General features: G+C 44.8%; 1 protein-coding gene across 2 annotated transcripts in view; it reads right to left on the reverse strand.

Annotated features, from left to right (window-relative positions):
- The window catches only part of CAP2 (cyclase associated actin cytoskeleton regulatory protein 2), a 1,372,251-nt gene that overhangs the window by 1,133,026 nt on the left and 225,948 nt on the right, over window positions 1-13,277 (reverse strand). For both annotated transcript variants that reach the window (XM_069613602.1, XM_069613603.1), the window contains one exon: window positions 10,375-10,499. In XM_069613602.1, coding sequence (XP_069469703.1) covers window positions 10,375-10,499 — 125 coding nt within the window. The remainder of the gene's footprint in view (window positions 1-10,374; window positions 10,500-13,277) is intronic.

Genomic DNA, 13,277 nt, shown 5'->3' on the forward strand with positions numbered 1-13,277 from the left:
CAGGTCGGCTCAGCTTCTCCCTCTTTGGATTCTTTGGTCCTGTGGCCACTTCTGAAGTTCCAGTCCCCAAATCCCTGCTTTTATGCAGAAAATCCCCATTCATCAGTCTTAGCTGTCACTCAAACATGCTAAGTGTTGAGCCGGGCGGCTCACCACTGGGCCAATCACACAAGAGTGCGACTTGAGTTGCCGAGGCAACTCAGTCCAGGGTGCCTAAACCCCCCCTCTCCCACACATCCTGTAGACCCAGACAGAGTGGCACCACTTTTGGAGGCTTCTGTGGAGAAGCCTGCAAAAAAGTGGAACAAAGGGCTCGACTTGGGTTGGAGTTACAGAGGCGAACACAAATGCCATTTTAAAACCGAGTCCTGGCAAAAAGACCCAACCTGGGAATAAATATTAAATAAATAACCCGGCGGTATCTTTAACATTGCACCAAAAAGTGGTGCGTTTGAAATGAATGGGAAAATCCCATACAAAAATATTCCGGTGGAATATTTCGCGTGGTAACCACTGCCGCCAGCCAGAAACTCGACGAGGGGGACTGCACAGTGCCCCCTCGAAAAACAGATCCAGGGGCAATCTAATTACCCCTACCAGTACTCCCACAATATGATGGTTTGTATTGGTTCTATTCCCAATTTAAGACTATTAAAGTCCATGGTGACTTTACATGCCCTGGGAGACAGTAGTCAGTCCCAGGGTATAGAGTCTATGTTTGGGGGTCACTATGACACCCCTGTGTTACTGCACTGAGGGTGCTGTATAACGCACTTACCAAAAACCACATGAAACCCTATGGAATAAAAGACCCCATAGCCCATTAAACACATTACAAAGTAAAAGGATATCTCAAATCATGTCTAAGAGTGGGAGAAAAAGAGTCTCACTCTTAGCAGGAGAAAAAAATAAACCCCAAAAATCCAGCAAAGCTGCTGGGGGACTCACTAGATTTGGGAAATTAGCCTTAACAGAGAATTCTCCCTAACAGTGGCACAGACCACCCCAAGTATTCCGTCACCCTCGACATAAGGCGCCGGTACGAGGACTCGGCGTGCGTGCCAGGCTCAGGCCTCCCGAACTCAACCTCTGGAGAGGTGTCCAGACCACTGGCGTCATGCAGACACTGATGCAGGTCTTCAAGCTGGCTATGACCAGACATGAGTTTGTCAGGAACCTCAGTCAGGATCCATACCTTCATCAGACCCTTCATCCACCTAAGAGATGTAATCCAGAGGCTGGAACAAATCCCTGGATGAGGGCACAGAAAAAGGCTCAAAAACCCGCCTTACTGACTTCTGCAGGGCCTTTGAGTTTCCACCGGTCTCCGGGGCACCTCCTATAAAGCCTCCTTAAAAGGCGTCGACAGAATCGGCGTCGAGCGTGGCGCCGAAGGCATCGACACAGGCCTCGAGGGCGGAGCCCCGAGCGTGTCCTTCGACAGCCTGGGCGCCGATGGCATTGACGGCTTCCTCGGAGGCGGAGCCTCCAGAGAGTCCTTCAACAGCCTCGGCGCCGAAGGCGTTGATGTCTTCTTCGAAGACCTCACAGGCTCCGACGGTCTCGAGGGCGTTGAGGACCGGGACCTGGTGCGGGCATGGCTAGAGCGATCCACCTTGTCCGATCAGGACCTCGAAGGTGCCCGGTGATCGCGACGACCGCTCGAGCCGGAAGGCGTGCGAACAGCGTCTCTAGCACGTTCCCTGCCGGCGTCTTTTGACGGCGCGGACAGAACGGAGCCCTGCGACTGAAAAATCGCCATCATCTCCTTGCGGAAGGAATCCCATTCCTCAGGAGTGGAATGCTTGTTGGGACAAGAAACCCGCCGACGGCGAAGAGGCAGAGGAATGGCGGGACCCACTCCGGGACCGAGACCTCCTGGATTTACGCCGACGATGCGGAGAGTCGCCCCTCGAATCGTCAGTGAAAAACCCAGTGGATTTTGATTTCTGGGGCTTGCACACCTTACCGACAGAAAGCTTCTTCTTACGCTCCTGCAAGGCCTTCAACGTTAACGACTGCCACTCGTCACAATCGTCCGTGGTGTGGTCCTCACCAAGGCACCAGAGGCAGGCGTCGTGCGGGTCCGTCAGCGACATCTTGGAACCGCGGTGTAGACAAAGACATCATGGAAATCTTCACAACGAACAGGTTCGAAGAACCGAAAGAACAGAACTCGGAAGAACCGAGGCGCGCCGAGATCTCCGAAGCGAACACGTTCGTGGAAAAAACAGAACTGAGGCTACGGGTGTCTTGCGTCCTACTTATAACATCCGGTGACGTCGGCTCGACGGAGGCCCTCGAGGACAGTATCAACGTCATCGACGCAGGCGCCGAATATTTTCCGAAGCAGCACAGCTGTGGTGATTACCTGTCATAGATATGGAATACGTCGGAGGACCCAATCCCCTCGAAGTGTATGTATTTAGGCTATGTCGGTGTTAACAGGGACATGTTTTTTTTTTTTGGAAGAGACCTATGAGAAGTACACATCTATTTGTTTAGGGGGCCCTGAAGAACCACCCGCTGAGTGGTTCCGTCACTTAGTTCATTCATTACCATATGGTGGCCATATTTTATAAGTCGCACTGTGAGGCCACCATATTTCTGTGTCTTTTTAAGTAGCAGAAATTTTGAAGTTTCTGGCCATTTACTTTACTTATCCAGCTGATTGACTTGCTGGGCATTCCTTTGCTTCTTTTGTCCATGTACCGAACTAGCGAGTAGTGATTGTTCAATACAGAGCGTCTCCAAAGCATGTTCCTCTGAGTCGGTTGTAATTATAAGACTCTTGCTGTAACATTTTTGAATCGGATATCAAACCCGCTGATGGCTTAGAAGTACATGCTTGTGTCAAAAGGTTTTCTTATATTCATCGTTGTTTGAGGAGATATAGTCGCCCCAAGGGAGTGAAACATTGACTGAGAGGAATCCCTGGTAATGCCCATATCTAAACTGTGCTTTGTACTTGGCACTGGGCTAGAAGCAATAACGTCCACCACCAAGGCTAGTATTCGTTTTCTCAAATTGATCTTTTGCAAGTTTTGTTCACAAAAGGAACAAGGCATCAATGTTAGTAATGTTTGTATCCAAAGAGGAAACAACAACCAACATTCCTACTGGCGAGACCAATACAGAGCCGTTAATCTGATCTGAGGCTTCATCTTCACTTAAGCGGTCATTGGTAGAGAGCTCTGAAAAGGATGCCAATTTCTCCAGGACCGGACTAGCCGACAGGTTAGAACCAATAATGTTGTTATAGCTGGTATTTAGAGGGCAGAGGGAGTTCCGCTGTAGATTTAGTCACAAATTGAGCAGAGATCCATTATTATCAATCATAGGCGAGCCATGAGAGGTGCTCTTCTCCGAGTACCTGTTATTTCCCTCCGGTGCCTTACCGTTACAGACCAAGTTGTCAGCTATTATTGCTGCCCTCCACCACAGGTACTGGCCAGTTATCAAAATAGCCAATAATGTTAGGTTGTGTTTCGTCCACCGGACCCTTCTTTTCTTTTTTATCTTTTTTCATTTAAGGCTTGCTGTTACAGCCCAAATACCGCGAGAGGGGCTCTGTGTACATTTCCTTGAACAAGCAATAGTACTGCACAGCCCGTATCTAGAATGAGTGTTTCTCTTCATCTAAAGGAGCGACTCAGCAATTGAAAGCAGGCCTTGTGAGGATAATCTCCACAGCGTGTGTAGCAAGCTTGCAGAACTTCCTGCCCAGGGGATATAATATACAGGCCTTTAGGAGCAAACTGTGTTTTTATAACTCCACACTTCCCGGTAAGCTAGTATAGAAAATCACGCCACGTTCACTTAGTCAGCAGGTGCTCTGCCCCGTTCCGGGTCTGAAATTCACAGTCGCTACTACTTTGGATACCCTGCAGGAGATACTTGTGTTACAGAAACCGAAGCTTTATGCACCTCTCATCAACTCACGCAGCTTTGGGACTTTTGCACCCTCCAGCACCAGACTGCCCAAGACTGCAGCGAAGTCCGCTGCGCCCCGCAACCAACTGGAGGGTTTATAGTTTGCTCCTCCTCTTCCAGTAGCCATGGAAGAAAGACACCGTCTGAAGCAGAGACTGCCCTCTTTAGCGCGTTTGGCAGAGTAGACCAGCTTTCCTCGGAATTGGGAAAAACGGGGAAACCACTTCTCAGCACCACTTAGCTCAGCGCACCAGGTAACAACAAAGCCAGCCCGTTACCTCACCGTAGCTCCCAAACAGCTGGGCTCCCACCGGAAGATAACAGCAGCTGATTGCCACCACTTCAGCCTTTCAAGGGGTGCATTTGGCATGAATCTTCTATACAAGTGGCAGTTGGGCGAGAAGGGGACATGAGGAGGGGCCCGCCGACAAATCTCCAGTGCCCCTCCAGTCCCCAACGAACCACAAACAGACCGAAGCTTCTCCGACGCTCTCGCTGCACGTCCTTCCTCCAACACAAACACCGCTAGAGGAAATAACCTAGAGATGTTTTTGCGGAGTCTCACAATCAAATGTGTCAAGCTGCACCATACCTCACAGCCGCTTTAGACACAGTATTATGTACTTTGGAGTACTTTGCTTCTGTGCCATCTAGGAGGACAGCTTAAACATTTGCTAGGTTTGTGATACTGTAGAGCCTCACAGGTGTATGTGCTACCATCATATGCCAATCTGCGCTTCAAATACCCCAGCAACTGCACCCAATGGAAGGGATTCCTTGCGGCATGGTTATGGCATCATAGGCCTTACAAACGCATGGTATTACAAACATTTTCTAAAAATGTCTTTCCAGCCTACCAGTTAACGTGCGTATCTTGCCCTTTTACGCATGTAAATATGGCAAATACGGACCATTTAATTTTGTACTGCGTACCGTGTACATTTTGATTTATTCATTAAAAAAAGATACTTTCCACCACTAGATGGCAATGTAGCATTTCTTTTGTCAGCAGCATAGCCTTCTTATGCATGATGGTGAATTTCCAACTGAAAGACCAAATCTGTGACAGCTAAGCGAGCAACACAATAAAGCACGCACCCTTTTAAAATGTGTTCATACCCATAACATATGTGTTGGATAAGTTTTACTCTCTTACAGAGGAGAGAACTAATTTTTACCCTCTTGAAATTGCATTTACGCTCTAATTTGAAAAATCATGCGTAAAATACTCCCACCTCAAATGGGATCAAAGCACTTTAGAATAGCATGTTACCTTTCAGTATTTGAAATGCCAATTATAGCTATGCCGACTATTGAAATTCCAATTATAGCTATGCCGACTGACTGACGCTAAGGATCTAAAATAATGATTGAAATTGTGCTTAACAGTGTCAATGTTTTTACTTTTTGGTGCTGTTCACAAATGCATTCTATTCCAGAAAGGACCGGACACAACTTTTCCACATTTACAAAACTAACCCCTTCCTCCACTCTATTGTGCATCTATAAAGTCCCCTGCATAGTCCCAAAGCAAGAACACCAGTAATGTGAGATGTGCCCTGCAGTAGACTACTCTGTCCATCCCACAGCATAGACATCAGGATCTGGCTCCCACCTTGGGTCGAGTCATAATTAGCCTCTACAGGTACAAGGCTCAATGCTTTAAGACCAAAATGGTAATGTGTGAAATATAAAAGACCAATAACATTACATAATAGACTATTAGATCTTTAGGTATTTGTCCATTTGAGGAGATTCATTGCATAACTTATGCGGAGGGAGGCAGTGCTGCAATGGGTTCTTTTGAACTTTAGCTGGGCAGGATGTCTCTAAAGGCTAAAGGCTGGTGACAGCTGGGTCTCTATTGGTCTGCTATCTGTACAAGGGCTGAAATCTATGTGAAGGGTGGGTTTTAGCAAGAAATGTATTCAAGTTAGGAGATATATATATAGATATATATACCGCCAGATTTTCAAGCCTAAACACATGGCCTCCCAATTGCCCCCTTGCAGAAGGCCCTGAAATCCCAAAGCCATGTGGCCCAAACATACTCCAAATGCTGCTGAAAGTCCCAGTCAGGCAAACACTGGATACAAACCTTTCATCAACCCAAGAGCACAGGGGCATTGGCCTGCCCAAAATGATCTTGCACCGTTGAAAACTCTAGACCAAAAGATCAGGAGGAAGCGGTACTCGGAGGCTACCCAAAACAGGGCTACAGCAACTGGTATAGGGCATTCAGCTAAGCTAAGGGGGAAGAGCACACAAAGGAAGGTACTATTTTCCTTAGTATGGTTCCCATTCAATATCCTTTTGTTGCAGGTTTATTAACAATTGCTTACATTACCCATATTACCCGAGTTTTGCCAAATCATAAGCATCCAATTAAGAGTCTAAACCCAAAGGCTTTAATTTAATTTGGTGATATTAAGGGATCATCTTTATAATATACTTGTAAAAGTGTTCAAGCAGATATTATGGTGTGAAGAAAAGTACAAGCCTCATTTAGTCTTTGGCGGATCCAGAGCAAATACACACAAACTGTATTTGCATGAGTTTTCATTGCATCTGGTTTCAATCCAGGTGTTCGAGAATCCTCTGTGGGGACGCTTCGCCGATGAATAGGAATTCTCATGTCACAGGGGCTCAGCATTCTGACTAGAATGGATTGCGAACAATTTAATGGAAATGTGGGAAACACCACTATTGCAATTTCGGTCACCATTGCCGATCTCTGAGATGCATGTGCACACATGGCAAGATCACCGATGAAATTACACATGTGCATTGAATTGTAAAGGAATGCAAGTAGACTCTGACTTTCTTCAATCATTCAGGTGGATGTTCACCGATTCTACCCCGTGTGCAGAAATTACTTTGAATACCAGAAAAGAGACCGACTGAGCAGACCTGAGGCATGTTCCTCCATGAAGAGCCCATGCACCCATTGGAAAGAGACTTTGTGTAGGAACATAGGTGGACATTTTAAAAAGTATGAATGGCTATGAAAGTATCCACCAATTTTTATGCATTTGCTTGTCATTTTGATTTTGTGACCTTCAGGAGTAGTTGGGAGGCATGTTTGGAACATCCAAGAAACAACCAGGAATTGCAAATCGATATCCGTTACTAATTTCAAAATGTATTTGAAGGATGGAGTGCCAAACATCTCAGAATTCGAAAACTAAAAAGAGTGACTTCATCCATTGGATTATTAGCCTAAATAAAACCAATATTCAGTACTTTTCATGACAACATACATTTCATATTCATGATGGTTGCGTGCATTAAATGAGCTAGAGAACTAGACCAGAGATGATTTTACAAGTGCTTGTGAACATCACAGCTCATTGAATGAGGCTTACCCTTCACATTTGAAAACTTCAAACAAAAGGTTTGGAGACTGATGTAAAACAGAGTCTACTGGCTATTTGGGTATGTACATTTCATTCGTAGATTATTCGAATTTTAGTAAATGGCGATTTATTAAGCAACTGAAAAAAAAGCGTTTTGACATTTGTTATAATCTGAAAAGAAATCCAAGCTGTGTGTTACTGAATAACAAAATACCTGGTAATTCTGAGGTCCTCAAATGAATGTGAATTTTTTTGAGAGAAAAGCAATCATTAGAAAGCTATTTTACGGTATTAAGAATTCACATGGGGTGCGTTTTCAGTGTTACTGTGACCATAAGTCTTTCATGCTGTGCCCTGCTGTGGAAAAAACTGTTAATGAAGTAGAATTTTGAATTAAAGCATTTACTGAGGTGTGAAGCTGGCCAGACACATCCAGAGCGCCATACAACATCACAAACAAATTTAAAGAAATATACGGTTGAAAATATGCTGAGAAAATAAATGGAAATAACAAATGTAAATATGAACCCAATTGTCACTGAAAGGAGGGAAATCTAGCTAACCCAAAAAAGATAGTTACAACAACCAGCACAAGATGCAGAACAAATGGTTATGCTATTATTTTGGAAACTACATAGAGCAAGATTTTGTTCTGGTAACGTCACGTTAAAGAAGGGATTTGAATCGGCTTCTCAAATGCCACCAGCCACTGTGAAATGGGAAGCAAGATGAGAAGGTTGTTACAAAACAATAGCTTTACCTGCAATATATCCTAATTTCAACTGGATTCTGGCTTCAACCGGAAGCCAGTGCAAGCTAGGTAAGATGGTGGAAATATATTCATACTAGTGTAAAAGCCTGTGTACACCGCCAAATTGCAGGTTTTCATTAACCCAGTAGGATCAGCATATATCCTATGGCAACATCTCGCTCTAGAATTGACAACAGGTGAAGATATGCGAATTGGCACAGTCTTTATATAGCCAACATAAGGCAACAGCTCCTCTAGCGTTGACAACAGGCGAAGCTACTGCATCAGGAAAACATGCAGGGCCAAACATACATCTGGCCTCTCATTATATTGTTAGATAGATCAGATGTTTAAATACTCTTGGCCTAATCACCAACCCAACCAAATAAAATGGAAAACAGATTGCAGGAGCCACAATGAGCATGTTGTGTCTCCTAACTGTATGGCATTTTCACCACCACCAATGTCTAAAATGACCAATCACTTAATCGTCATATGACAAACGTCGGCAAGCAAAAGTATGTTGCTACTGACGGGCCCCTGGGGGACCCTCGTGCATGGAAACAAGGCACAATCACCACACACAAACTGATACGCCAGACACAAGGTTAAATTCCCAAAAACTAGGGTTTATTGCAAAGCAATAAGTCTCAGTCGGCCGACAGGATCTCACGTCCCGCAACGTGTGTTACCCAGACCTCGTGAGACGCAAGACAACGCATATTTTACAACAGTAACATATATACAAAAAGACCATCATATTATCGGTAGTGACAAATCCAACACCGCCCATAATGTATCTTCTTTACCAGGGGTACGGTGATTGACAATTATGACGAATATGACACCTTCTAAGACATTTATTCGGCAACAGTTGCAATCTGCAAAGGTGCAGACACTATTCTTTGTTTCAGAGAACATATTGCTCTTCTTCTGCAAGCAAGCTGTGTTCGTTGGAGAGACACAATCCAAGCCCTGCTATCTCTTGGTTTCTATTTGTAAGCTAGAGGTCGGCTCGATCTAAAGGGGCCCAGGAAAGGGGGGCCGTGAAGGAGAGTATAATTCAAGCCATTAACTTTCTATTTCTACAGTTTCTGCCGTTTCAGTGAGACTAGCTGGCACCTGCTTGGTGATTAAATGCCTTTCTGCTTACTTCCAAGGACTTGTGAGGGAGGAAAACAACGTATTGATGTCTGGGCTAGTCTCTCAGCATGTAATTTACAGCCTTGCTCTGTGCATGAACAGAATGCAAGGGATTCCATTTTAGCAAAGCATTGGAACAGAAAAGAAAGGACAAGCAAAATTGCAAAATGGCGAATTCCGTTGGTACAAAATGGACGCTCCATAGTTATACTGACGATTCTGTACTGGCGATGCTAGACGTATGATGCGGTTGGTTTTCGGCCAACATAATATATTGTCTATGCTTTGTGAGGGTTTTTTTTCTAGACTAATACTAAGTCTCAGGTGCAAGTGCTGATATACTGTTGTTGAAGCCATTTTAACATTCTGCACACTGAGGAGCAATCTGCGCTCCAAAAGAATCCCATGGGAGCAAAGAGTCAAAATCAAACTAGGGCAAAGACAACCTTTGTCGAAAAGAGGGAGCTAGGACTGAACCACCTCAACCATGGCACTTGTTGCAAATAAAAATGTGCTTTGAAGGTGTTATACTTACGACTTGTAGCCGACATCAAGTATCCGATCATCGAAAGGCTTTTCCCCAGGAGATAAAACATCTCGGGATGATCCCCGTTTGTACAGGTAGGTTTTCTAGGTAATCCTAAGACCCTTAGATACCCCAGTTGGGCATCAGATTTCCCGGCAGCTCTATATACAGATTGGATAACAATTGTGCTAAAGTAAAACTGTAGGCATTCCTCAATACACTGGCAACTCATTTTGTAAGATTGTGACTTGCCATGCCAAAGTGGTAAACTCTGGACCATTCCTGACAGTTCCCATTAAAATAATATGGGCAGCTACAGTAGAAAGAAGCTACCATGGTCGATTGCATCAAATGACACAGGGACGCATCTACATGAACATACAGGCATCACCTAGACACCAAGAGAATCATCCGAAACAGAGTGCGTCGCTGCCTCAGGGCGAGAACAAGGTCACAAATCTGACTGTAAAAGCAATATAAAGTCCGATTTATTGATATGAGTTTTCAGTTGCAAAGAATGCCCTTTCCAACACCTTGCGAGGAAAAGACACAGTTAGAAAAACATTAACTACCAAGTCATGATGAATTTGATGAGGAATATCAGTTTCACAGCTAGCAATCTCCACAGTACAGTTCACTGAAATGATGGAAAGAGTGCCCCTTACCTTCATGGATTCCATTGACAGAATTATTCTCCAACTCAGTGTGGGAATGCGGGTGTGACAGCACGGATTCAAGACGACTGACTGCTTTCTCCAGCCTTTCCATTAAACCCTGCATTTCCGCCATCCTGGAAATGAGAAAATCATGTTATTGCTTAAGCAAATCGAGCAGGTGGCATATTTCAGATGAAATACATTTTTGTTTTCAAACATTCAGTTATTTGAACTGACAACCAACACTATTTAGTGCTATAGAAAACTAAGAATACATTGTGTGGCATTACTATTACTATCTTTCTATAATTCAATTATTTCTGCAACCCATCTTTGGAACATACACTTTTATTAACAGATTTCAAGACTTCTTTTATTAACACTTTCGTACTTCTGCTCTTTCATTTACAAAATATAAAATGCCCATCAGGGTTTATATCCCTTTGCCCAAACAACAGGGTGCCCCCCCCTCCTTGCCTCTGGTTAATGCCTTCATACAACCCTTTGGCGAAGAGGACACCGCCATAGTAATTGTATACCAGATGCACACAATGACAAGCGTAGCGTATGGTACTACCACTTGCTTGAGACTTTTACAAAATGCACAACAACAAAAAATGGTTTGGCCTGATCGACTAAAATAGAAATACATAGTCTATTTGCTTTGTTAATCTCAATAGAAATAGAATGATCTTCAATTCCGCAGCATCTTTCACCCCACAGATAAATCAGATAGTGTTAACCAGTTACATTCTCCTTATTTTACCCATCCAGCTTCTTTAAAGGTAAAGGGCACATTTAAAAGGGCTCTACTGGCTTGATACCCTCAATACTAAAGGAACAGAGGTTTGTTGTTGCTTTCCGTAGCATGGACTTGTGCATCTGCTTACGCGGATAAGCACAAGCTCGATATCCAAGTTCGGGTGTTGGGACAATGGCTGGGAGAATAGACTAACAAATTACTTAACCCAGGTAATGTTCTTTCTACTGGATGTTCCTCTAACGGATTCCTCATCTTTGATATACCGATATCCTGCTCGCAGCTCTCGAAACGTTGGACAGCAGAGGGCGCTGTGCATCACCAAGCCGTTGTCACTCGCCGGCTTCCATTCCCACACTGTGACATGATTTCGATAGCACACATTGCGCCCCCGTTGCCCCTCTTTTGCAGAGCAGACTTGAGGATACATAACCTGCATGGGTGTTGAAAGAGAAGCATATTAAAAGATTCACCCACAGTCAGAGGGGTAGGCTGTGGAGGGCGATGAGGAATCCACGGGAGGAACATCCAGTAGAAAGAACACTACATGGGGTAAGTAATATGTTCTTCTAATGGATTGCGTCCTCCCACGGATTGCTCATCTTTGACAGACTCCCAGAGCAATTAAATAGAAGGTGGTGGGACCAGTGGATTTAATTACTGGTTTATGGTGTGAGAACCAACTTTCCCAAACCAAGCATCCTGGCCCGACAGTAATGATTTGAGAAGCTGTGTATCGAGGACCAAGTTGCAGCATTACAAATGTCCTGCACCGGTACACCTCTTTGCAAGGCCAAAATGGTTGCCACTCCTCTGGTGGAATGTGCGCCTAGATTTTCAGGGACATCTTTCCCAGCCAAAGAGTAACATTCTGAAATGCACAGAATAATCCAGCGTGACACGATATGCTTAATCACGGCTTCCCCAAGTGTGTGACCCAGCCCTTTTTGAACCCAATCTATGCAACCTTTCCACCTCTTTGGAAGGATGAGGAGGTGGGTAGAATGTCGACATGGTAATCTTTTATTTTAGGTGCAATTCCGACACCAGCTTGGGAAAGACAAAGGGCAAACCCTCAGGACTACCTTCTCCTTGAAAAATATGCTGAAAGAAGATTTACATGAAAGAGCCTGCTGCTTGCTCACTCACCCTGCGAGCAGAAGTGATGGCCACCAGGAAAATTGTCTTGAATGTCAATAGTCTGAGTGGACAAGAACGTAGAGTGGACAAGAATGTAGAGGCTCAAATGGAGCTCCCATAAAAATGTCAATACCAAGTTCAGATCCCAAGTCGGGACTATAAAAGGGACCGGAGGAAATATATTTGTCAGCCCCTTGAGAAACTGTATGACAATAAGCATTTTACAATAAGAGCCTTGCTCTGGCGTGCGCTTGAAGATGGATAACGCTGGCAGGAAGCCCTTGACAGTAGTCACCTTCAGCCCCCGATGGGCCAGGAGTAGCAGAAAAGAAAGCACTGTAGGAGTATCGCAAGCGAAAGGATTAATATCTTTAGCTCTACACCAGCTGCAAAACATATTCCAGTGGCAGTGGTATAGTGCTTTTGTTGCTGGTCTTAAGGTTAAAAGCAACACATCCATAACCTCTTCCGGGAGGTCGCAGTCTTTGTATCTTAACCTCTCAAAAACCAGGTGTGAAGGTTCAGAGTTTTGATTTCTGGGTGAAGAAGACGGCCTCCCTCTTGGGAGGACAGGTTTGCTCTCCGGGGAAGACTGAATGGCGGGCTGTCTAGAAGATCTGGGTATCACGTCCTCCTGGCCCAATCAGGATCATGGGCTTTCCAAACTTCCTCAACCTCCTGCTGACATGAGCCATGACAGGGACTGGGGAAAGCGTACAAGAGTAGAAAGCGTTCATCTGCTTCCTGGAATCGAGCCTAGATTTGCCCACTGGCATCCATATGCTGCGGTGAGCACTACGGAATCTATCATTCATTTTTAAATACATTGTCTGTGCCTGAATGCTATCTGACATCGCTGCAACAAGATCAGCTGTTTTCTTCGGAGCCGTGCCTGGCTCTAAAATGGCCGGCGCAACGCAGTCTCATACCAAGGCTGGCTTCAGTTTCTAGGCAACTGGCCTCCACTTACTCGACACACATCCGCCGGCCGGCGGATGGAAGCCGGCCACTT

The sequence above is a fragment of the Ambystoma mexicanum genome, chromosome 5p (genome assembly GCF_040938575.1).
Source record: "Ambystoma mexicanum isolate Mex_15411 chromosome 5p, UKY_AmexF1_1, whole genome shotgun sequence".
Classification (NCBI taxonomy): domain Eukaryota; kingdom Metazoa; phylum Chordata; class Amphibia; order Caudata; family Ambystomatidae; genus Ambystoma; species Ambystoma mexicanum.